Source organism: Bufo bufo, chromosome 5 (genome assembly GCF_905171765.1).
Source record: "Bufo bufo chromosome 5, aBufBuf1.1, whole genome shotgun sequence".
In the NCBI taxonomy this organism is placed as follows: Eukaryota; Metazoa; Chordata; class Amphibia; order Anura; family Bufonidae; genus Bufo; species Bufo bufo.
The window spans coordinates 58,138,427-58,161,192 of NC_053393.1; the positions used below are offsets into that span (position 1 = coordinate 58,138,427).

The 22,766-nt window shown below is 41.2% G+C and overlaps 1 protein-coding gene across 1 annotated transcript in view; it reads right to left on the minus strand.

The window, feature by feature from the left end:
- The window catches only part of CSMD3 (CUB and Sushi multiple domains 3), a 1,177,406-nt gene that overhangs the window by 128,280 nt on the left and 1,026,360 nt on the right, over positions 1–22,766 (minus strand). Inside the window, exon 55 of the mRNA XM_040431881.1 lies at positions 6,007–6,189. Within this exon, the coding sequence (XP_040287815.1) occupies positions 6,007–6,189 (183 nt within the window). The remainder of the gene's footprint in view (positions 1–6,006; positions 6,190–22,766) is intronic.

Sequence of the window (22,766 nt, forward strand, 5' to 3'; positions counted from 1 at the left end):
TTAGTTCTAAATGCCTGGAAAATCTCTCTCTCTGTCTCCCTCTCTCTCAATCGCTTTCCCTCTATCTCTGGAAAAATTCTATCCTAACACATCTTAAGTAATTCTGATTCTATAAAATCCTAATTTTTTTAAAAATTTGGATAAAATTTGGACTCTAATAAATCTATTTTCTTATCCTTAATTAAAATTAATAGTTCTTCCAGACCCTATGGCTAATAAAGGGTGGTTCAGAGCACGGGTTTAGTGTGAAGGGGTGGTATCATCAAGGCTGACACATATAACAAGAGACCAGAGTTCATCGTTCAGGGCCTGAGAAGTTGATGATAGAAAGTGCTCTACTTTTTTCTCTTTGACCAGTTTTGATAAATCTCCCTAATTGTCTCTTTGCTAATAGGTTCCATTTTTCCAGGAAAGTAAATGAATGCCCTAATGCTAAATAATTGCATGAGGTCAACTGGAACAAGTTCCATCCATGGCGTGCACTCGCTATCATCATGCAAAGTTCAAACATTCAATTATTGTTTACAGTGAGATAATAGGTAAATCCATTATATGAGTTATCATTCCCTAACCATTTTACACCGCAATAAATCTAAGCCCTTTGTCGCCACTGCTATGAATGTGAAATAAAAGGACAATTATCTTTGGGGTCGCTGTAGCTTATTCAGGCTCGGACTGGCCCACAGGGGTACAGGTGAATTCTCCGGTGGGCCCCTGAGGAAGTTGGGCCCCTAGTCTCCCACCCCCTGCACAAGTGGCATAAAACTGCACTACATACATATATTCAATGTACAGCACCTCCACCAGCCTATGTTCATATAAGAAACTTGATAGATCATTAATGAAACTCCCCAGTTTATTATTATAGACACGATCAGATAGCTGAGATGTCGTCTAGGTATAGAGGAAAGCTAGCCGTTGTCCACTTTTTCCCAGGACCTACCTTCTCAAAAATTACTGCAGGGTCCCCCGTTTTCAATCATCTGGTAGCATCTTGCTTCTGTGTGAGCAAGCAATATTTCCGTATGGTGGGCCCCCAAAATAGATTTTACTGGTGGGCCCTAGGCACCCCAGTTCAACACTGAACTTATGTATATGAATTACAGTACAAAACCGATCAGGATCATACTGTAGTCTGAGCTGACCTTCAATATACTGGAGCATATAATTCACTTTACTGTTGTTAAAGAATTGTTGGTGAAATTTAAAAGTAAAGGTAAATTGTGCAATTTAATAATTAGGGAAGCATATTTACATAAAAGGTTATTGATTTTGAATAAACAATAAATTATATTTTCATTTGCACATGTCTAATTTTCTGCATAAGATTATTTAGCTTATCTCTTCCTACTAAGTTCATGAATGTCTACTAAACATGATCTTGGCACCACCCTTTCTCCTATGGTAGTAGACTTTAGATAAAGCCAAATACAATAGACCTCTGTCAGTCGTCCCATCAGAAAACCTGGAAACCACAAGAGAACTGTTATGGACCCCATTATTAGTCAATGATTTCCATCAAGAGCAGTTGGAATGAGTCTTGTGATGGATCTGACACAATGTTGAGGCTTCTATTATGAATAAACACCTCAACACATGTCAGCGGACCTTAGCTATAGTACTGAACTTTCTGTGAACCCTAAATTTTCTTAATCTAGCCCCTGATCAAGTTCTTGGTAATTTGGCAAAGTGGATATATACATTTTTTTTTTTTTTACAAAGTATAACACACATGAAAGACAGTGAGTACTGTGGCCTGGGGATGAATATAACTGAACTTTGTGTCCGCAAGTAATGGTCACCAGAGCAGCCAAGATGATCTTTTGCAAGCATACTGTTGTTTAAAGAAAAGGAGGAAATCCATGTACAGTATTTTACATATATTATAATCCACTGTATTCCAGTTTTATTATATTTTAATCCCTATTTTATTTTGTGAGCAAAAACATTTTCCTTCCTTCTCTTCTACGACTTAGACGGCAGCCCCTATTATATGATTAATGACAGTTTATAAATCAACACTGATGGATCTTTCTGCAAGCAGTGGAAAAAAAATTGCTTTCAATTATGCTGTGAGGATTTGTGAACTGTAAAACAATAACATGGTCCAGCCGGTAATAGTGAAGATTTTCTCACTTGTGAGTATGGATTTAATGCAATACATTTCCTGAGAAATTGTTGCCTAAATTGTCAGCATTGATGCTGTATATTAGTCACCAAAGAAAGCCCAAACTGTAAAAATAGAACCTGAACTATTCTGCAAATACTTAGTATTACATTTAGTTCAATGATACTGAAGAGAATATATAGATATCAAAGCATGTAACTCACTTTGACAACCCTTTGGGGGTGTACATATAAGAGATTAAAAATTGCATGGTCCTTGTTCCTTAATACTGCTGGTTGATGCCTCTATTCTCATTCTAGGAGGGCCAGCACTGACTTGTGCTTTCCATCCCTGATAGAAAAGGCCAGCATGGTTTTCATGTTAGTTCTTTGAAGTGTCATTTGTAAATCATGTAGTAAAAATACTTTCCACGCCAAATCCCTTTTGGCTGCCTGCAGCCACCACTAGAGGAGCCTAGGCATACAGTACTATTATCTAATTTGCATATAATGTATTGCTTTAGAAAGAGTATGCAGTAAGCCTCTTGGCTCCCCCTAGTGGTGTATCCAAATAGTCAGAATTTTATTATTTATCTCTATACCCATGCATAAGATTTGGATCTCTGTATCTGAAAAAAATGGAACTCTCTCAATAAAGGAATAGAAACTCTCTCAATAATAAAAAAAAATGAAGAAAGCTATCAGCACATAAAGTTGGGATATTACTCTAAGGCCATAAAACCATATGCATGCAAACAGAAGAAAGTTTCTTTGCTCATGCTACAGATAGTTATTAAACTCATTACAACTAATCCGCTATCCACAGGATAGACAACTTGTCTGATCCGCAGGGGTCTAACCATTGGGGCTCCTAGCGATCACAAGGATGGGGACCTGTGTTCTACCATTTGAATGGAACAGCAGACATACATACGTATCCATCACTTCATTCAGACACCTGCCAATCAGACACATCACAGGAAATGGGATATTATGTTGGGACAATACATATTTAGCATCACATAAGAACTCCTTTCTTCATTGCTTACTTTAAACTCATATTTAAAGGCTATATACACCTTTGGTGCCAATTTTTTTATTATTGTGTTGTACTGATATTGAGGTAAAAATCTTTTTTTTTTCATTTGGTCTTTATTAAAAATATTGAGCCGTTTTCCCTGCACAGCTTTGAGTTTATCTAGAAGTTAATTCTGAATTTTTTCTCTGCTCCGTCAGGCAGAGAGCTAACGGGCTCCTTATCTCTGACCGTATAAACACTCATTATAGCTCAATTCTTATTTTAACCATAAGAATGTGGTTTAAATAAGTGTTGATGATCGTTTAGTAATTTACAGATAAGGTTTATTATATGACTGACACAAAGTGAAAGTACCATTCACACAGCTAGAAAAACAGTTAACCCTTTGTAACAGAACAGCTCAATATTTTTTAATAAAGACCAATTGATAAAAAAAAAAGAATTTTAGCCCAAAATGAGTAGAACGCAATCATAAAAAAAAAATATCTCCAAAGCTCTACATAGCCTTTAATATTCTTTGTGCTTTTTTATTAAATTTTCAAGATTCCAGATTTTAAAAAAAAATCTAATATCTCATCATATATTAATGACGAATCAACCACCACCAGAACTTTGGAATTGGAGAGATGCAGCATAAACCACAGTGACTCATCTGCCTTTACGTTGGTTACAGTTCAGAAGAAATAGAAGAAATAGAACTGAATGGTTTAGCTGGGCTAGCCATGTTCTCTAAGGATTTATAACAGATTTTCAGTTATTTTCAATATGTTCTTACAAGCAGCAGTGGAGCCGTTTGGCTGGCAGGATGTAAAAGGTAGATTTGAGAAATAAGCCACCTTATTTAAAAAGAGATAAAAACCTTGTTGAAGAGATTCAACCAGCAAAGATAAAGTGAATACCAAACCTAAGTGACATCAGGAATAAAAGACGGAGAGTACAATGTAAGGCAATATATCTCTACAAGACATTGTTCAGGAAATTGTGTTATATCTACAAATTTCTTATCATTTGATCTATGACTGTGGTTACAGATTTAACAGTTTAACCACTTGAAGGCATTATCTTGGACTTTTTCAATATAATAATTCTTTAGATTGTCCCCCGAGATTCATTGATGGTAGCTAAAGCAGCAACCAGTAGGTGATACACACTCTGCTATCCAACAATCAGCAGAAGGACTAGGTGTGTATATGAAAAGTGAACATAGTGCTAGGTCTCCATAAATTGAACATATAAAGTATATCTCTATATTTAGTTAAGTAGACCTATTAGGTTAGTGGAATGTAAGAGGGCTATTCATTTTTTCACTATTTATATTTTATTTTACTCACTTATACCTTTTGTGTCACTCCTACTTCCTTATAGATTGTAAGCTCTTGCGAGTAGGGCCCACACTCCTAGTGTATCAGTTGTATATTAGCCTTTAATTTTCTGATATTTTTTGTTTTGTAAAGTGCTGCAGAAGATGGTGGCGCTCTACAAGTAAAGATTATTATTATATAGGGCTAACATACTCTGCAGCGCTTTACAGACATTATTATTTCATGCTGTCTCCAATAGAGCTCATATTGTAAGGGGGTCCTTTTATATACTGAAATACACCTCAATTAGGCGTATTTCAGGAGTAGATGGCAGCGCAAAAGTTAGTTGCTCCGCTATCTGCAACTTTTTCCTGCTCACGCCAGGTCTAAAATTGTGGGCGTGATGTGGGCATAGAAAAAGGTCTAAATGTGATTAAAAAATGGTCCAACAATTATCCCTGTTTGGTCCAACAATTATCCCTGAGTCTCCACTGGTTCTCATCATAGTGAATGGGGCCCTACGGAGCCTTACAAACCTCTAGCAATGCTGGAGTTTGCAGAGGTCTGGCAGGCTGTTCCCTCCTGGAACAGTTGCCGGATCTCTGACGTCAGTGTACATATAGCCTTACACTACATTTGATGAAATGAGGAAGGAAAGATGAATTGCACATCTATCAATAATAGTACTTTTGATTTGAGTAGAATCGATTCATACCCAAATCAATTTTTTCAAAAATATGTGGCTAATCAGACCTAAAACGATTTTCAAGTAATTTGCTAATCCCTAGTCTAGAGGTATAAGACACTGCCCACACTATATATATGTGGATTCTGGAGAAGTATGATACTTAAAGGAAATATATCACCAAAAGTTTTATCTGCCAGTTAAAATCAGATAGTAGCATATCTCCTTTTTATACTAATCTGTGTTTCTGACAGATAAACAGGCAACTGCAGTAAAAGGATTTGTACAGACCAATAAGTGATGGCTATTATTAGTAGAGATGAGCGAATTTCATATTTTGAAACGTGTTCACTCTTCGTTTACTGGTAAAAGGTGAATTGTATTATGGATTCCGTTACCACAGACCATAACACAATTCTATGACAGAATGCATAACGGAATGCCTTTAGAGGCATTCCGTTATAATAGAAGTCTATAGGCTGCAAAACAGATTTGTCCTGTTTCCGTTATACAGGGGAGTCCTCTCCTGCATAACGGAAAAGAGACGGATTCGTTATGCACCTCATAGACTTCAATTATGACGAAATGAATAACGTCATAGAATTGTGTTATGGTCTGTGGTAATAGAATCCATAACGCAATTCACCTTTTACCAGTAAACGAAGAGTGAACGCATTTCAAAATATGAAATTCGCTCATCTCTAATTATTAGACATAGTGGCCAATGCGAAAACTGCAGGATTTTTGGTTTTAGTTTAAATAGAAAAAGTGACAAGGAAAATTAAAAATATCAAAAATTATAAAAAAAATATGTTAAACATAAAAAAGGGATTTAAACAGCAGATAATTTCATTTAATTGCCAATAAAAATTTACCTTTACATTCCGGTTGTCTTCCTGTCCATGATCCATTACTCAGACATGTCCTTTCTTCTGACCCATGTAGAACATACCCAACCTCACAGCTATATTTTAAAGTATGTTTTGTTCTAAATTCTGTGCCTTCTCTAGAACCATGTGCAGGTACTCCAGGATCTCCACACCAACCTGTGGCATCACCTGCAAGGAAAGAACATATTTGTCATGGAAACATGATTGCACAAGAACTTTAGCATGAAAGTTACGAGGACAATTACATTTTACTTGGATAATACAGATGTAGGATAGCTTTATTTCTTCAAAATATTCATTTATGATTCACGTGCATGTTCTGTTATTCTTAGGTTCCCTTTGTCTAAAATTACATTCTTTTCAACTCCTAGGCAAGCACAATTTGTATGTTTACATTATAGTTGCCAATCCACTGAACATAAATGTATGTATGTAGTCATCTTTGATGGCAGATCACGTTAAAGACTCAGTAGTCCCATAGAAGTTAAGTGGTCATACATGCATGTGCACTACTACTCCATTCACATATTGGAGTCGAGGACTCTTATTCTCCTGATTGTTGGGGTCCAATGCTGAGACTCCCAGAGATCAGTGGTGTACCTACTATTAAGTCAGACCATGCTACTGCCATGGAACCTTGAGAAGGAGGGCCTGGTGCTTAAATCCTTCTTCTGTTCCCACAGCTGCTACTAGCGAAAGCTCAGTGCAAAGAGATTTTACAGGTTCCATGAATTGTCTATGTGTCAGGATGTCCTGCACATATGGTAACTGTATAAATCCCTAGGCACTAGGCTTCCCCTAGTGGTGGCAGCCAATTTTATAATATACTGAGTGAGGGGAACAGAATTGTAAGAAGTAGATGTATGGATGTAGCAGAGTTAACACACACACTTGGTGAGTTATCACTAGTGATGAGCGATGGTATGAAAAATGTGATTTGGCTGCTTCACCAAATTTCACAAAGAAATTTGATTTGTTATGAATTATTTCATCACGAATCACATTCCTTTGTAATAGCGGGCGCAATGACGGGAAACAGTGATCGCGCGGCACCCCGTCATTGACCCTCTCAAATCTTGCATTCATCGCTGAAATTTCGCACAGTTTCTTTAATTAAAATGCCCGCGATGGCCTCTCCATGATCAAATGAATGAGGTGAGTATGTTTGGTCTTTAATTAGCTACCATTTCCGGGAAAATAGATTCATTAACCACGAAGTGCGAGAAAATATCTGCTTTGCTGCGAATCACATTTTTCCTGAAATTCGGATCCAAGTCAGCTCATTTGGCCTTGATTCGCTCAACACTTGCTATCACATCTACTTAACGCATTATCACTGTTAACTCTGCTGCATCAGTATTAATGTATTATACTGTCTAATATAAATACTTTGAGAAGTATTGTGCTCATGATTTATTAATTATTACATCATTAATTAAAATTATTGAATTTATAAAACATCTGTTCCACTTTTTGCACAGAAGCCTGGGAGGAAGAAATCTCATGAGGATGGGGACTGGGGGCAGACAATAAACTTTGCTATCGGGTCCTATGAGATCTATTTACAACTATTCTGTGGATAGGTGATAAATAGAGATGAACAAATTCCCAAAATTTAGTTTTGGTTTGATTTGGTTGAATGGGTTGTCAGATTAGATTTCTTCTGAATAAATTCAGTGTGAATCAAAAGTGCCCCAATTGTCCTGAAAAGTTGTAGATGACACTCAAGGATCTTCCAGGACTGTACCCAACCCCTTTAATCCCAAGACAGCATTAGTAATGTGAAAGTCACAGTGATAAATATGGCTATGGTTGAACGGATGGTAGTCGGTGACAATAAACAGGCTGTTCAATAACACTCTGCATCGTTGCATTTTATTTATTTTTTTACTGAAAATGGTCCAAAATTGATCCCTTTTTGGTGGAAGATATGAAGTAATCCGTGGAACACCTGAAGTTTGTTCAATGCTTATTTACTTTCTTAATCATATATTAGTGAACATCATACATCAATTCATATCCAGTGTAAATAGTATGCTGTATGGCAGGGTTGGCCAACCTGCGGCTCTCCAGCTGTTGTAAAACTACAATTCCCGCCATGCCCGGCTGTAGGCTGATTGTTGTAGGCTGTCTGGGCATGCTGGGAGTTGTAGTTTTGCAACAGCTGGAGAGCCGCAGGCTGGCCAGCCCTGCTGTAGAGAACCACAAAAAAATTTCCAGACGTTTCGGTCATCTAGAGACCTTTATCAATGGAATCAAGGCAAATGGCTTGCTGGTGGAAGAGGCCTTCTTTTCTGTCTTCTAAACTGTAATATAGTGGCTACAATGTTATACAATTCATGCGGAACAGACCCCCAAAAATTCGGATTTGTTGGAAACCAAAGTTTTTTGGAAATTCGTAATAAATTTTAATTTAGTTCATGATGTAAATGATGATCATTTATCAGACATCTTTAGAAAGATCGAGATGATACTGCATGATTCTCCTAAAATAAAAAGATGCTGAAATGATCAGTTTCCTGTCACAAAAATGTTCTAAACACAACAATCCAAATGAGTGTTAGGTTTAGCAATGGGATCTGAATGCAGCAAGCTTTCTTTCATTTTGAGTGTTGCCATGGAAACCTATGATGATGTCACAGCCTCTTACTGCTATGTTTACCCAGCATATCTTGGTATGTAGATCGCTGCTAATAATGATCTTATAGCCTGCAGGTATTAGATTATTATCTGCATAATAGAGATCGGTATCTCAGCGTATTCCAGCTAGAGAAAAAAAAAAGAAAAAAGGTAAAAAATAATTAAATTATATTAAACTGGTAAAAAAAATATGTTAATTTTTTTTTTCAAACCCGTCCTGCAACCCATCTGCACTACAAAGATGGATGCATTAGACACGGAAGTCATGGGTCCATTCATATCACAGAGTATATGCTACAGTATGTCAAGGCTATATAACTCTTTGGGGTATATTTATTAAGACCAACATTTTAGAGGCTGGTCTTAATAAGCCCCTGCGCTGGTGGTGGATCAGCCAGAGCTATGAAGTCACGCCGGCCTCTACATAACTTCGGCGGATCCACTGACGCATCAAAATGTAAAACAGCGTCCAAGCTGTCTTACATTTAGACCATTTTCTACACATAAACCAGACATAGAAAATGGTAAATGAGACGGGCCTGCCAGCCCGTTCCCTTCCCTGCACATGCCATGCACACTTTTTTTTATACCTTGCGTTACTAGAAAAAGTCACAGATTGGGGCGAAAAGGTCTGCATATTTCTGTTTAAAAAAATGACCCCCTTTGTTGTCACTAGTTTATGTCTCCATAGCTGCTCTTACAGTACAAAAAAATTCTGTACATAAGTTCTTTGTGCCCATTTAATGATCCCTTATGCAACCTAAAGGCAGGAGGTCCGCTATAAAATGGAGACCTGATTACATATTATAGAAGGGGTGACGTACAAGTATCTGGCTTCATTTTTATATAGGGAATATTTAGTATGAATTTGTATAGTAAAGCTAATTACTTTAAATAAAAATAAAAAAGAAGATGAAAGACAATTTGGATTTCCCCCTATTAATATATACACTCTCGTTAATAGAAAAAAAATATACCCAGATGGAAAATGTCAGATTGCTGCAAAATTCAACATGCCTTATATCTCAGGCAGATGTGTAAATGATTACCAGTGTGGTCTTATTAGATACTGGTATTGCCACAAGAGGGCATAAAAGTCCTTCTTCGGTTGCCCTTAGAAAAGACACTCAGAGGCTACTTTTGGATAGTCTACTTTTTGTTGAGAGATCGGTGACCGCTAGACATGCCTCTACAATGCAATCGAAGACCTTTTGGCCAGCTGTCAGACTTTGATAACGGGAGCATCATTGGACTGAGAGTAGCAGAATAGTAATTTTGATAAATCGCATTAATCTAGCCTGTTTCCAGGCATTTAGTAGAAGAAGATTTAATGTCCCTTACGTGTCCTGCCTTTGAAAGCCAGCCACCATTATCTTTGTTTGTAGTGGTGTCACGAACGGGAAACCTGGACTGCTATAGATTGGAACTGTATTGTCTTTACCGATGTATCCAGGTTCTGTTTGGGATGTCATGAGGGGTGAGTTCATGTACTGAGGCCTTCTAATGAGCGCTTCAATTCTGCCATTGCTGTGGAGCAACATGCTATCTCAACTTCTGGTGTGATGATCTAAAGAGCCATTGCATATGACTGTCGGTCATCCCTAGTAGTGATATGAGGAACACTAACAACTCAGCAATATGTGCAGGACATCCTGCGGCCACAGATGTGGCTAATCATGGCAGGGCTTCCAAACAGCACTTTCAGCAGGAAATGTTTCTGCCAGATTGTAATAATTCCTTGGCCTGCCCAGTCACCAGATTTCTCACCAATTAACCATTTATGGGAACAGCTGGGACACCAGCTTCGGTAACCTACGAGTGTACAGGATCGGAATGCCCAGCAGCGACATCTGTGGGCAAATGTTCCACAAGACACCATAGAGAACCTGTATGCACAACCGTATTTAATCTTGTATCCAGGCTAGAGGGTGCCCAACAGGGTCCTAGAGCCTCCATTCAATTGTACAGTTCCCCCCCCCCCCCCCATCTCGATATCCTTCTTGGTGCAGTATTTTTTTTTTGGACAATGAATGCATATATAAAATATATATATATATATATATATATATATACAATACAAAGAAAGAGCAGCAGAACTTGTAGATGTAACCGGGTGCAGAATCCTCTGACCTTAGGCGATTCGGTCAAATATGGTTATAGAGACTTCAAAGAAGAGGCAGCACTCCAGAGTATCAGTAAAAATGACCCACTTTAATTCCCCTGTGCAACGTTTCAACTGCTCCTTGCAGTCTTTCTCAAGGCTTGAGAAAGACTGCAAGGAGCAGTTGAAACGTTGCACAGGGGAATTAAAGTGGGTCGTTTTTACTGATACTCTGGAGTGCTGCCTCTTCTTTGAAGTCTATATATATATATATATATATATATATAGTGGGGGATTAGCTCTTCTCCGGGTTTCATTCACACAAGTATCTTGGCCAAACACCAAGTTTCAGGTCCAAACATTGCTTTATTTGGCACCTCAGCAAAACAAACATAAATGATACAAAATAAACACCTGCCTGGCTAAACATAACATAACCTGACTAACCTAAAGCACCGTTCAGACACGGTCATAACATGTGGCTTTCCCAGCCCAATGTCCATCATACTCCTGGCTGTACAGAGCACCGTTCACACACAGTTTAAAGTCCAGTGCCTTTATGGGGGAGTGTGGCCCAGTAGTTCTCCCGACTCCGGCCTTGTGACCACTTGCGCCCAAGCTTCACGGCGTTCCCCAAGAATCCGGCTAGCACCTAGCCCCGTGGCCCCTCAGCCAGCCCAACTGAGACCAATCTTCCAGAGCCTCCAGCAGGACTGTGTTTCACAAAAACTCTGTCTCCTTCCCCAGACTGGGAGCCACACCCAAGTCCAGCAACAGAATTAAATACCATCTCTGGACATGAACGTATTCCAAAATCCCAGACTGGAGCATGGGGAACAGGCACCCACCCAACACATTGCCTGTTCCCAGTAAAAGCCCGCCCCGGACTAGCTGTAGTCAGCTAAGCTAACTGTCTTGGTGTCCACCAACTAACTTTGTGGCCACCTATATCTAGGGCCTTTACTCCACCAAGGCCGGGCCCCTTGGTGAAACGCTCCTGGTGCAAACAACACCCCTTTTTTCATGCTTCCCCGGGACTTTACTGCACCCATTACTATTCACTATATATATATATATACACTGTATATATCATAGCACTACAATACAGTATGTCATTGTGGCATATAAAATAGGTCTTAAATTGATCTTGCCTGAAAGAGGTAGTTATTCGAAAAATAAATAAAATTGTGTATGACAAATGTGGGGTGATGTGGAAGAGGGGGCAATGGGTGTCTGTAACAACCTACCATTCATAAAGAGAGAATGGCTTCTCAGAAAGACTACAATGTCATAGATTTACAGTACTCTCCTGCACTGACAGGTGAAAGAACACATTCTACATAAGACAGAGTCTCCACACTACAAAGGTTTAATGGCTGTGCATTATAAAGCTATTAATCACACATGAGTGACCGCTACAAGGTGACGCTCCTGTCTGCTGCCTGTAAATAATGTAAATGATTTCCTTTTGTTATAAGAAGCTTTGCAGGGAATTAAGCAGCCCAATGGCTGCTATTGTTATCCTGCCATAGTGCACAGGTAGCTGTTGTCTATTTGGCAGTATTTATTTGCTTATTTATACTTATTTATTTATTTATTTATGTATTTATTTATTTATTTTCCTGCAGCGCCACCACAGGGGAAATTAAGCATTACACAGTGTTCATTCAAAATAATTGACTTTCTGTGTAATACAGGACACGGCAAGTTCTTGAGAACCAAAGATGCTCTTTGGATAATGATCCAGAATATGAAGACCCCCTATAGTAGTAAAAAAAAGCCCCTTTACGGGTTTGTATAAATGGGTTTTCTTAATTGGACAAATCTTAAAAATGTAAATATTCATATGTCGGATGTACCCATGGATGCCAGTTACATCCCCTGTTCTTTTTTGTCACCGTGACATCCTAATATAGACAACACTACGCATGTCATATTTAGGGATAGCAAGAAACATAGAAGGGCAAATTAGATATACCGGTGTAGTGGAGCTGGGTTTGCCAATTATCTGCAAAGCAATTCATTTGATGTTCTTGAGCTTTTCCAATGCAGCATAGCCGAGTTTGATATTTGGTACAACTTATTTTGCTATCATGTCTATGGTTTTAGACTGAATATCAGAAGTCTACACTTTTTAAAGCAAGCCATAAAAATAGAGATTTAACCACTATAGTATGAGCACTTCTTGCATGCTCCTTGGCATTGAAACAAATATTACTTTGTGCAATTTACACCAGCGTGTACTCAGGATATACGGCAGGAGGGTCTCCGTCAGCACCAGAGACCGGTTGCAACTGCATCCCCTACAGATATAAGGTTCCCACAGTTTAGATACTGAATAAGCAATTGGAGCATAATCAAATAATAATAATAATAATACAATTATAAATAAGAGGAAGTTATTATTTGATACACTTCATTATGCACCTGATTGCACACAGATGTGCCATAAAGATCCTGGCATTACACATAAGACGAGCTGCAGTAATGTACTAGAGCAGTCGTCGAAAACACACAGCACACTAACCATCTTTAAATCTACAACATCAAAATCTACCCTTTCCGTGACCCCTTCAGGAAATAAGCAAGGCATGCTCAATGGTCCTTCATACAACATTTCAATAAATGTCACCTTTGCAAATAAACTTAGAGAGATGAGACACAATAAAGCTCCATGGTTTTATCATGCGCTACAGCAAAGGGTTTATGAGAAAATACCATTAGTTTTAGCTTTGCTTTCTTTAATAACTGTTTGTGATGTTACTAAAAAATTATTAACTATCTTTCTATCTATCTATCTATCTATCTATCTATCTATCTATCTATCTATCTATCAATCATATCTATCTATCTATCTTTCTATCTATCTATCTATCTATCTATCTATCTATCTATCTATCTATCATATCTATCTATCTATCTATCTCATATCTATCTATCTATCTATCTATCTATCTATCAATCATATATATCTATCTATCTATCTATCTATCTATCTCATATCTATCTATCTATCTATCTATCATATCTATCTATCTATCTATCTATCTATCTATCTATCTATCTATCTATCTATCATATCTATCTATCTCTCATATCTATCTATCTATCTATCTATCTATCTCTCATATCTATCTATCTAAAAAAATCATATTTTTCGCTTTATAAGACGCACCCGATGATAAGTCGTTTTTTGGAGGAGGAAAATAAATAAAAAATGTTTTCATCAGACCTCATATCAGATCCTCAGATCAGACCCCCATAAATATCAGGACATCGGATCAGACCCCCATATTAGGACATCACATCAGACCGAATATCAGCCCTTTATTTCAGACCCCCATCAGACCTCATATGAGCACTCAATGTGAGACCCCCATCATACCTCAGATCAGCCCTTTATTTTGGACCCCATCAGACCTCAGATTAGCCCTCAATGTGAGATCCCAATCAGACCTCAGATAAGCCTTTTATTTCAGACCAGACCTCAAATCAGTCCTCATTGTCAGACCCCCCCATCAGACCTTATATCAGCCCTTTATTTAAGACCCCCATCAGACCTCACATCAGCACTCAATGTGAGACCCCCATCAGACCTCAGATCAGCCCTTTATTTCAGACCCCCATCAGACCTCAGATCAGCCCTCAATGTGAGACCCCAACAGATCTCAGATAAGCCCTTTATTTCAGACCAAAACCCTATCAGAATTCAAATCAGCCCTCATTGTCAGACCCCCATCAGACAGATCAGCCTTCATTGTCAGACCCCCAAAGCAGTTGCGGTCCCATGTCTTTTCCGGTCACCTGAGTTCAGGGTGAGGTCATAGTGGGTGCACTACGTCCTGACGCTGTACGAGGTCAGGACAATGCAGTGCCGGCCCCAGGAATGAAGACCGGGAGGGTGAGTATTACAAGCGCTTACAGCGCTTCACTCCTTACTCCTGGCACCTAAAGCATACTAGTGAGAGCTTCCATAATGGAAGCACTCACTTGTATTCACTTTATAAGACATATAGCCATTTCCCCCCTACTTTTGGGGAGAAAAGTGCTTCTTATAAAGCGAAAAATACAGTATATCTCTATATCTATCTATCTATCTTATATTCCTCCATTTATATATTTATTTCATTTTTCTTCACAGCAGATAGGCGTTTACTACCCCAGAAGCCCCAACTAGCCGCCAGTCTTCCTCTATAAACATTGTATCATTATTTCACGCTCTTTTATTGTGGACAGTTTCCTATGGATTTTTTATCCTATCACCTGGCAACAGAGATTTTTTTAAAAAAAATATACCCAGTAGGATTTGCACTCACTTCTCCATAGAGACATTTTATCTTTTTCATTTTGTGAACAATTAAACAATGTATATCCTTCTATATAATCCATTTTGTGTGACAATGCATTTCATTCTCTCATGCCTGGAAATAAGACCACAGTCCTAATCCTTGTCAGATGGTGATTGTCACAGGGAGGATAAAGCGAACAATCAAAAAATTCTAAATGAGGTTGTATGGAAGTTTAATTACCACATTACAGAAGGGATGGTGGGATCACCCGATAACATAACGATTCCTGCATCACTGTGTCTTTTAAATACGGAATGACTACTTGTGACAGATGTGGATTGCCTGAAGTCTTAATTAGGAACATTGATAGGACATACATAAATCAGGATAATATGTTACAAGTGATGGTTTTACAACATGAATTTTACATGAAGAAAGCAGAAAAAAGTAATGTTATATTTAGGTTTTCATATGCAGGTTTATATAAGCTGGAAATAGAGTTATGTGTCATATGCATGTATGTATGATGATCTATCATATGTCTATCTACTATCTACAGTTTTCACTTTTTTCACATTCTGTTATGCTGCTGCCTTGTGCTAAAATAAAAATTAAGGGACACATTTATAAAGACTGGCGTTTTAGTCACTGGTCTTGATAAAGCCCCATAGCTGGCGGTGGATCCGCTGGAGTTATGAAGAGTCGCCGGCCTATTCATAACTTCTCCAGGTCTTTATCCAGTTCTAAATATAAGACAGCTTCCGAGCTGTCTTATATTAAGACCTTTTTCTACACCTAAAACAGGTGTAGAAAATGGTAAATAACAAGGGCCTGCCGGCCCAGGCCCTTCTGCGCCCAAGCCACACCCACAATTTTAGAACTGGCGTGAGCAAGTAGAAGTTGCAGATTGTGGCGCAATATCGGTGTATTTCACCTTAGATAATGATCCCCTAAGTTTTCCCCATAAATCTGCACTCAATACCCATAGTGAGAAAGAGAAAACAGAATGCTAGAAATCTTTGTTAATTTATTCAAAAGGAAAAAGCTAAATCTTGCATTGACATAAGTATTCAGACCCTTTACTCAGGACTTAGTTGAAGCCCCTTTGGCAGTGATTACAGCCTCTAGTCTTCTTGCGTATGATGCCACAATGTTTACACAGCTGGATTTGGATATTTTCTGCCATTCTTCTCTGCAGATCCTTTCAAGCTCTGTCAGGTTGGATGGAGACCATCGGTGGACAGCCTCTAATCTTCTTCGGTATAATGCCACAAGGTTTACACACCTGGATATTTTCTGCCATTCTTCTCTGCAGATCCTTTCAAGCTCTGTCAGGTTGGATGGAGACCATCGGTGGACAGCCTCTAATCTTCTTGGGTATGCTGCCACAAGGTTTACACACCTGGATATTTTCTGCCATTCTTATCTGCAGATCCTTTCAAGCTCTGTCAGGTTGGATGGATACCATCGGTGGACAGCCATTTCCGAGTCTCTCCAGAGATGTTTGACTGGGTTCAAGTCTAGGCTCTGGCTGGACCACTCAAAGGCAGTCACAGAATTGCCCCTAAGCCACTCCTGTGTTGTCTGGGCTGTATGCTTAGGGTCATTGTCTTGTTGGAATCTTCGGCCCAATGTGATGTCCAGAGAACTCTGGATCGGATTTTCAACAAGAATATCTTTGTACTTTGCTCCATTCAGCTTTCCCTCAACCCTAACCAGTCTCTCTGTCCCAGCCACTGAAAGGCACCCCTGCAGCATGATGCGGCCACCACTTTCTTTCACTGCAGGGATGGTATTGGGTAGGTCATTAGCAGTGCCTGATTTCCTCCAGACATGACGCTTAGATTTAAGGCCAAAAAGTTCAAACTTTGTTTCATCAGACCAGAGAATCTTGTTTCTCACAAACCCAGAGTCCTTCAGTGTTTTTATTTTTATTTTTTATTTTTTTGCAAACTGCCATGTACGATGGCATGCAAAAGCTTGGGCACTCCTGGTCAAAATTGCTTTTGCTGTGAACAGTTAGGCAAGAAATTAAATTGAAATGATCTCAATGATCTCCAAAAGGCATAAAGTTAAAGATGACAAATTCCCTTTGGATGTATTATTTTGGTTTTGTATGTGCTTATCTTTGCATATTCTATTTGATAACTCCTAAATCCTTGAAGCCACTGGAAACTAACTCTTAAAGATTTATACCCATCTCAGCCATTAACAAGATATCGCTAATCACTAGTATATGCCATCAATGTCAGATAGATACAGGTCCCACTTCTGGGACCTGCTCCTATCTCCAGAACAGGGCCCCCACAAATGAAGGAGGGCTGACCATGCATGGACAACGCGCTCTCCATTGACTACTATTGGAACTTCCAAAAATAGCAAAGTGACCTGAATAGGAAATCAAAATCAAACTGCCGGGAGTCCAACACCAGGCTGGCACACCTGCCAATTAAATATTTGGAGAGGCTATGGTACTCCAGTAAATGTTGCAGCCTCTTAGCAGCTTACAAAGGGCCTAGGAAGAGGCTGCAGAGCTCACCGGAACACCATGCCTTTTTTAACAACTGATCGGCAGAGGTGGTAATCTGATACTAATGACCTATCCAAGGGCAGTTTTCCCTTAAAGAAAATCTGTCACCATGATCTTGGATTATTATCTGCAGTAATACATGAGTACTAATAGAGTCTAGATGACTATTCTTATTTATTTTCCTGTTGTCTTCCGTTCCCCTGCTGTCAGCGCTCCAAGCGTTGCTGAAATACGCAGTCATGACTGCTATGCTGCACTAACATAATGGAGAGGACTCCTGTGCATGCACACTGCAGTCATGACAATTTATTTTAGCATAGCTTTGAGTGCTAATTGCGAGTGAACATGGGGCACTAGGAAAATACGAAATACTGACATGGACTCCTTATCTGTAGTAATGCAAATAATAGTTCAAAATTGTAGTGAGAGATTCCCTGGAAAGAAGTAGAAAAGCACAGATCCTGTGTGTGATATTGCAGTTCAGCCTTCTTCGCTGCAATAAAGCAATACTAGATAGAAGCTATGTATTGTTGTGGTGCCATTCGTGGACAAAGCATTAAACAGTGTTGGTGATTGGTATTTTCCTCTGGCAGATTATTTTATTTTAGTTGAAAGAGCCTTGGGCACAATCAACCCTATAAGCCATCTCTATGAGCAGCTACTACTGTATGTGTATTAGAAAAAAAAAAAAAAGAAAGTGTTTATAAAATGAATTATTGAAATGGCTCCATTAACATTCTGCATTTGGTATAATAGTTGCTATTTTGCTATATCTTTGACCTTTAGAACAACCGTCTCAGCAAAATCTGGGCTTCTTCTTGAATATGTTAATACTAATCTCCAGCCAATTGTCCTGTTATCTGTATTTCCTTGTAATTAGGAATGAAATTTTGGAGGTTTACAAAACCTAAGCCCAGGAAAACAGATTCTGGAAGCAGTCGCTACGGTTATATAAATTATAATTTCATATTTACAGGTAATGAACTGAGCTAAATTGGCTTTTCTTCATTAAAGTTATTTGTGAATATATACTATTTTTTCTCTAAGTATTTTCTTTATGGCTTTATTTTATGGGTTATGCCACCTGGACAAACCCTTTAAAAAGCATACTGTTTCAATGGTCATTTGGTTGCCATGAGCTTAAAACCCTGGCAATCATGGTTACAGTATCTCCTTGGGTAAGTTATAGTTGGACAAACATTTTTGTAGTATTACATGAAAACATCCATTCAAATGACTGGCAACCATGTAGAACGTGGTCAAGATAAGTCTAGGTGAGTGTCACGGTCTCTAAAGTGACAGGTGTCAGAAGATCTAAGAGACTGGCTGCACGTGATGTGATCTTACAGCCTCTCTGGCTTCAGTGTGGATGTTGGTAATGACCACACCGCTTGTCTCAGGTGTAGCTTAGTGGTCATTCCAACTCACCTATTTAGTCTGGCTTCACCCATCATGCTATGCGGTTGATAGATTCATTTTGGTATTGGAAGTGCTGGTGTGTGATCCTCTTCTGAGTTCCTGCTTGTCCATTTACTTCACAATTTAAGTGTTACTTTCCTTTTATATTTTGATGTTTCCCCTCTGTCTTTTGTTACTAGGCCTCAGGGAGACACTTGTTTTTTCATATTGGAAGGAACATGCCGTCTCAAGTCCAGACACTACTCCAGGGCAATTAGGGTTTCCAGGGTCTCAGGTTCCTGTGCATGAACATTCCTACCCTCAAGGCCTGTTTATACGGATAGGAGTCAGGGCTAGGAGTAGGGTTTCCATAGGTGGAGTCTGTTTCCCTGGTTTTGAGGCCTAGTTCCTTTTCCCTTCCCTCCTGTTGTCGGTGTCGTGTTCACTCCCACATCACTACGTGACAATGAGCTTGAGATGAAATCTGCAGAAACTTCTTTTTTGAGTAATAGGAGCTTGCGCTTTATATTTTACTCCATAATGTGGTATATAAAGAAAAGTTCTAAATTTTAAACAGCTACTTAGGCTACTTTCACACCTGCGTTTGGAATTCCGTTTGTGAGATCCTTTTCAGGGATGTCACAAACGGTTCCAAACGGATCAGTTCAGCCCCAATGGATTCTGAATGGATAAGGATCCGTTCAGAATGCATCAGTTTGGCTGCGCTTGGTCTCCGTTCCGCTTTTGAGGCGGACACCAAAACGCCAAAACGTTTTGGTGTCCGCCTGACGATGCGGAGCCAAACTGATCCGTCCGGACTCACAATTGAAGTCAATGGGGACGGATCCGTTTGTCCTGGCTCCGCTTTGACACGGATCCGTTAGAAACCGTTCACGTCTCTGCGCATTCCCAGTAACTTCCCGTCCCTCCCCTCATCGTCGGCCATTTTGGATTATCGACTTGATGAAGACTGGTAAGTATATGAAGTTTTGTCTGTTTGTCTATCTTTCTTTTTTTTCTATCTATCTCTCTATTTCTGGGGGGGGGGGCTGCTGGCACTTGGGAAGGGGTGTGTGTGTGTCTGTAACAGTGTGGGCTGCTGGCACTGGTGGTGGGGGCTGCCTTTATGGGGGGCTTATGGCACTGGGGGGGCTGCTGGCACTGCGGGGGTGTGTGTGGCTAGAACTGGGGGTCTGCTGGCACTGCGAGGATGTTTGTGGCTGGAACTGTGCGGTGCTTCTGGCACTGCAGGGGTTTATGTGTCTGGAACTGTGGGTGCTGCTAGCACTGCGGGGATGTTTTTGGCTGAAACTGTGGGTGCTGCTGGCACTGCGGGGGAGTGTGTGGCTGGAATTGGGGGGTCTGCTGGCACTGTGGGGGTGTTTGTGGCTGGAACTGTGCGGTGCTTCTGGCACTGCAGGGGTTTTTGGGGCGGGAACTGTGGTTGCTGCTGGCACTGCGGGGGTGTTTGTGGCTGGAACTGTGGTTGCTGCTGGCACCAGGGCCGGCCTTTGGGGTGTGCGGGCTGTGCGGCCGCACAGGGCGCCATAGCAACAGGGGCGCTGGGCGGCCGACAGCTCGCAATGTAATATGCGGCAGGCGAGGCTGCACTTGTGTTCTCCCTCGGGGCGCCCCCTCCATCTCCCCCTCCCCTGTCTAACCTGATTCCTCCTCCCCTGTGTCTGACCTGCCTGCTGCCCCCGCCGCTGCCAATAAGAAGAGACGGGAGGAGGGGAGGGGCTGTGGCCACTGCGCCACCAATGAAGAAAACTGACCTGAAATACAAATACAGGAGGCGGGTGCTGGAATCAAATAGCCGGCACCCAACCTCTGTGACAGGGGGCTGCGATCAGCTGCAGTTGAGTTAACCCTTCAGGTGCGGTACCTGAGGGGTTAACTGCCGCTGATCGCAGCTCCCTGTCACAGAGGTCGGGTGCCGGCTATTTGATTCCAGCACCCGCCTCCTGTATTTGTATAAGAAACGTTGGTGGCACAGTGCGCCCCCTCCCCCTCCTAGTATAATAAACGTTGGTGGCACTGTGCGCCCCCTCCCCCCCCTAGTATAATAAACGTTGGTGGCACTGTGCGCCCCCTCCCCCCCTAGTATAATAAACGTTGGTGGCACTGTGCGCCCCCTCCCCCCCCAGTATAATAAACGTTGGTGGCACAGTGCGCCCCCCTCCCTCCCCCCCAACACCCCAGTATAAGAAACATTGGTGGCTCAGTGGGAAGTGCCAATGAGGGTTAAAAAATAATAAAAAAAATTAACTCACCTGCTCCAGTTGATCGCGTAGCAGCCGGTCTCCTGTTTCTTCAGGACCTGTGGTGACGTCACTGAGCTCATCACATGATCCATTACCATGGTGATGTATCATGTGATGAGCACAGTGATGTCACCACAGGTCCTTTGACAGGTCATGAAGAAAGAACAGAAGACGATCAATTGGAGGAGGTGAGTTAATTTTTATATTTTTTTAACCCTCATTGGCACTGCCCACTGCGCCACCAATGTTTATTATATTGAGGGGGGCGCACTGCGCCACCAATGTTTATTATATTGAGAGGGGGGGTGCACTGCACCACCAATGTTTATTATATTGAGAGGGGGGGTGCACTGCGCCACCAATGTTTATTATATTGAGAGGCGGTGCACTGTGCCACCAATGTTTATTATACTGGGGTGTTGGGGGGGCGCACTGCGCCACCAATGTTTATTATACTGGGGTGTTGGGGGGGTCGCACTGCGCCACCAATGTTTATTATACTGGGGTGTTGGGGGGGGCGCACTGCGCCACCAATGTTTATTATACTGGGGTGTTGGGGGGGCGCACTGCGCCACCAATGTTTATTATATTGAGGGGGGCGCACTGCGCCACCAATGTTTATTATATTGAGGGGGGGTGCACTGCGCCACCAATGTTTATTATACTGGGGTGTTGGGGGGGCGCACTGCGCCACCAATGTTTATTATACTGGGGTGTTGGGGGGGCACACTGCGTTACCAATGTTTATTATACTGGGGTGTTGGGGGGGCGCACTGCGCCACCAATGTTTATTATACTGGGGTGTTGGGGGGCGCACTGCGCCACCAATGTTTATTATATTGGGGGGGCGCACTGCGCCAATGTTTATTATATTGGGGGGGCGCACTGCGCACAACGACGGGTTAGGGAAATTTCACAGCAGAGTGCGCATGCGCTGGGAGCCTCGCCGCTGGTTAGGGAAAAATTATGGGCCAGTGCACAGGTGCGGTGATCGGATGGATGTTCTCAGCTGGACACCGGCCGACACTGCGCATGTGCTGGGAGCCTCACCAGCGGTTAGGGTAGGGAAAAAGCACTGGTCTGTACGTAATTTTTCCCTTCCCTAACCGCTGGTGAGGCTCCCGGTGCATGCGCAATGTCGGCCGGTGTCCAGCTGAGAACATCCATCGGATCACTGCGCCTGCGCACTGGCCCATAGTTTTTCCCTACCCTAACCGCCGGCGAGGCTCCTGGCGCATGCGCACTCTGCTGTGAAACTTCCCTAACCTGTCGTTGTGCGCCTGCGCGGTGCTGCACACCTCCTCACGTCATGTCCGGTGCGACCGGAAGTGACGAAGGTAGGGAAATCTCACGAAGTAGGGAAGTATAACATTACACCGGCCTGTGTGGGCTGGTAACTACTTGGTTGGATAGTCAGCCAGCCTATGCCATGATGCCAGCAACAAGCAGTGTTTTTTTTTTTTTTTGGGGGGGGGGGGCGCCACAAGGTTAGCTCGCACAGGGCGCCTGAACACCTAAGGCCG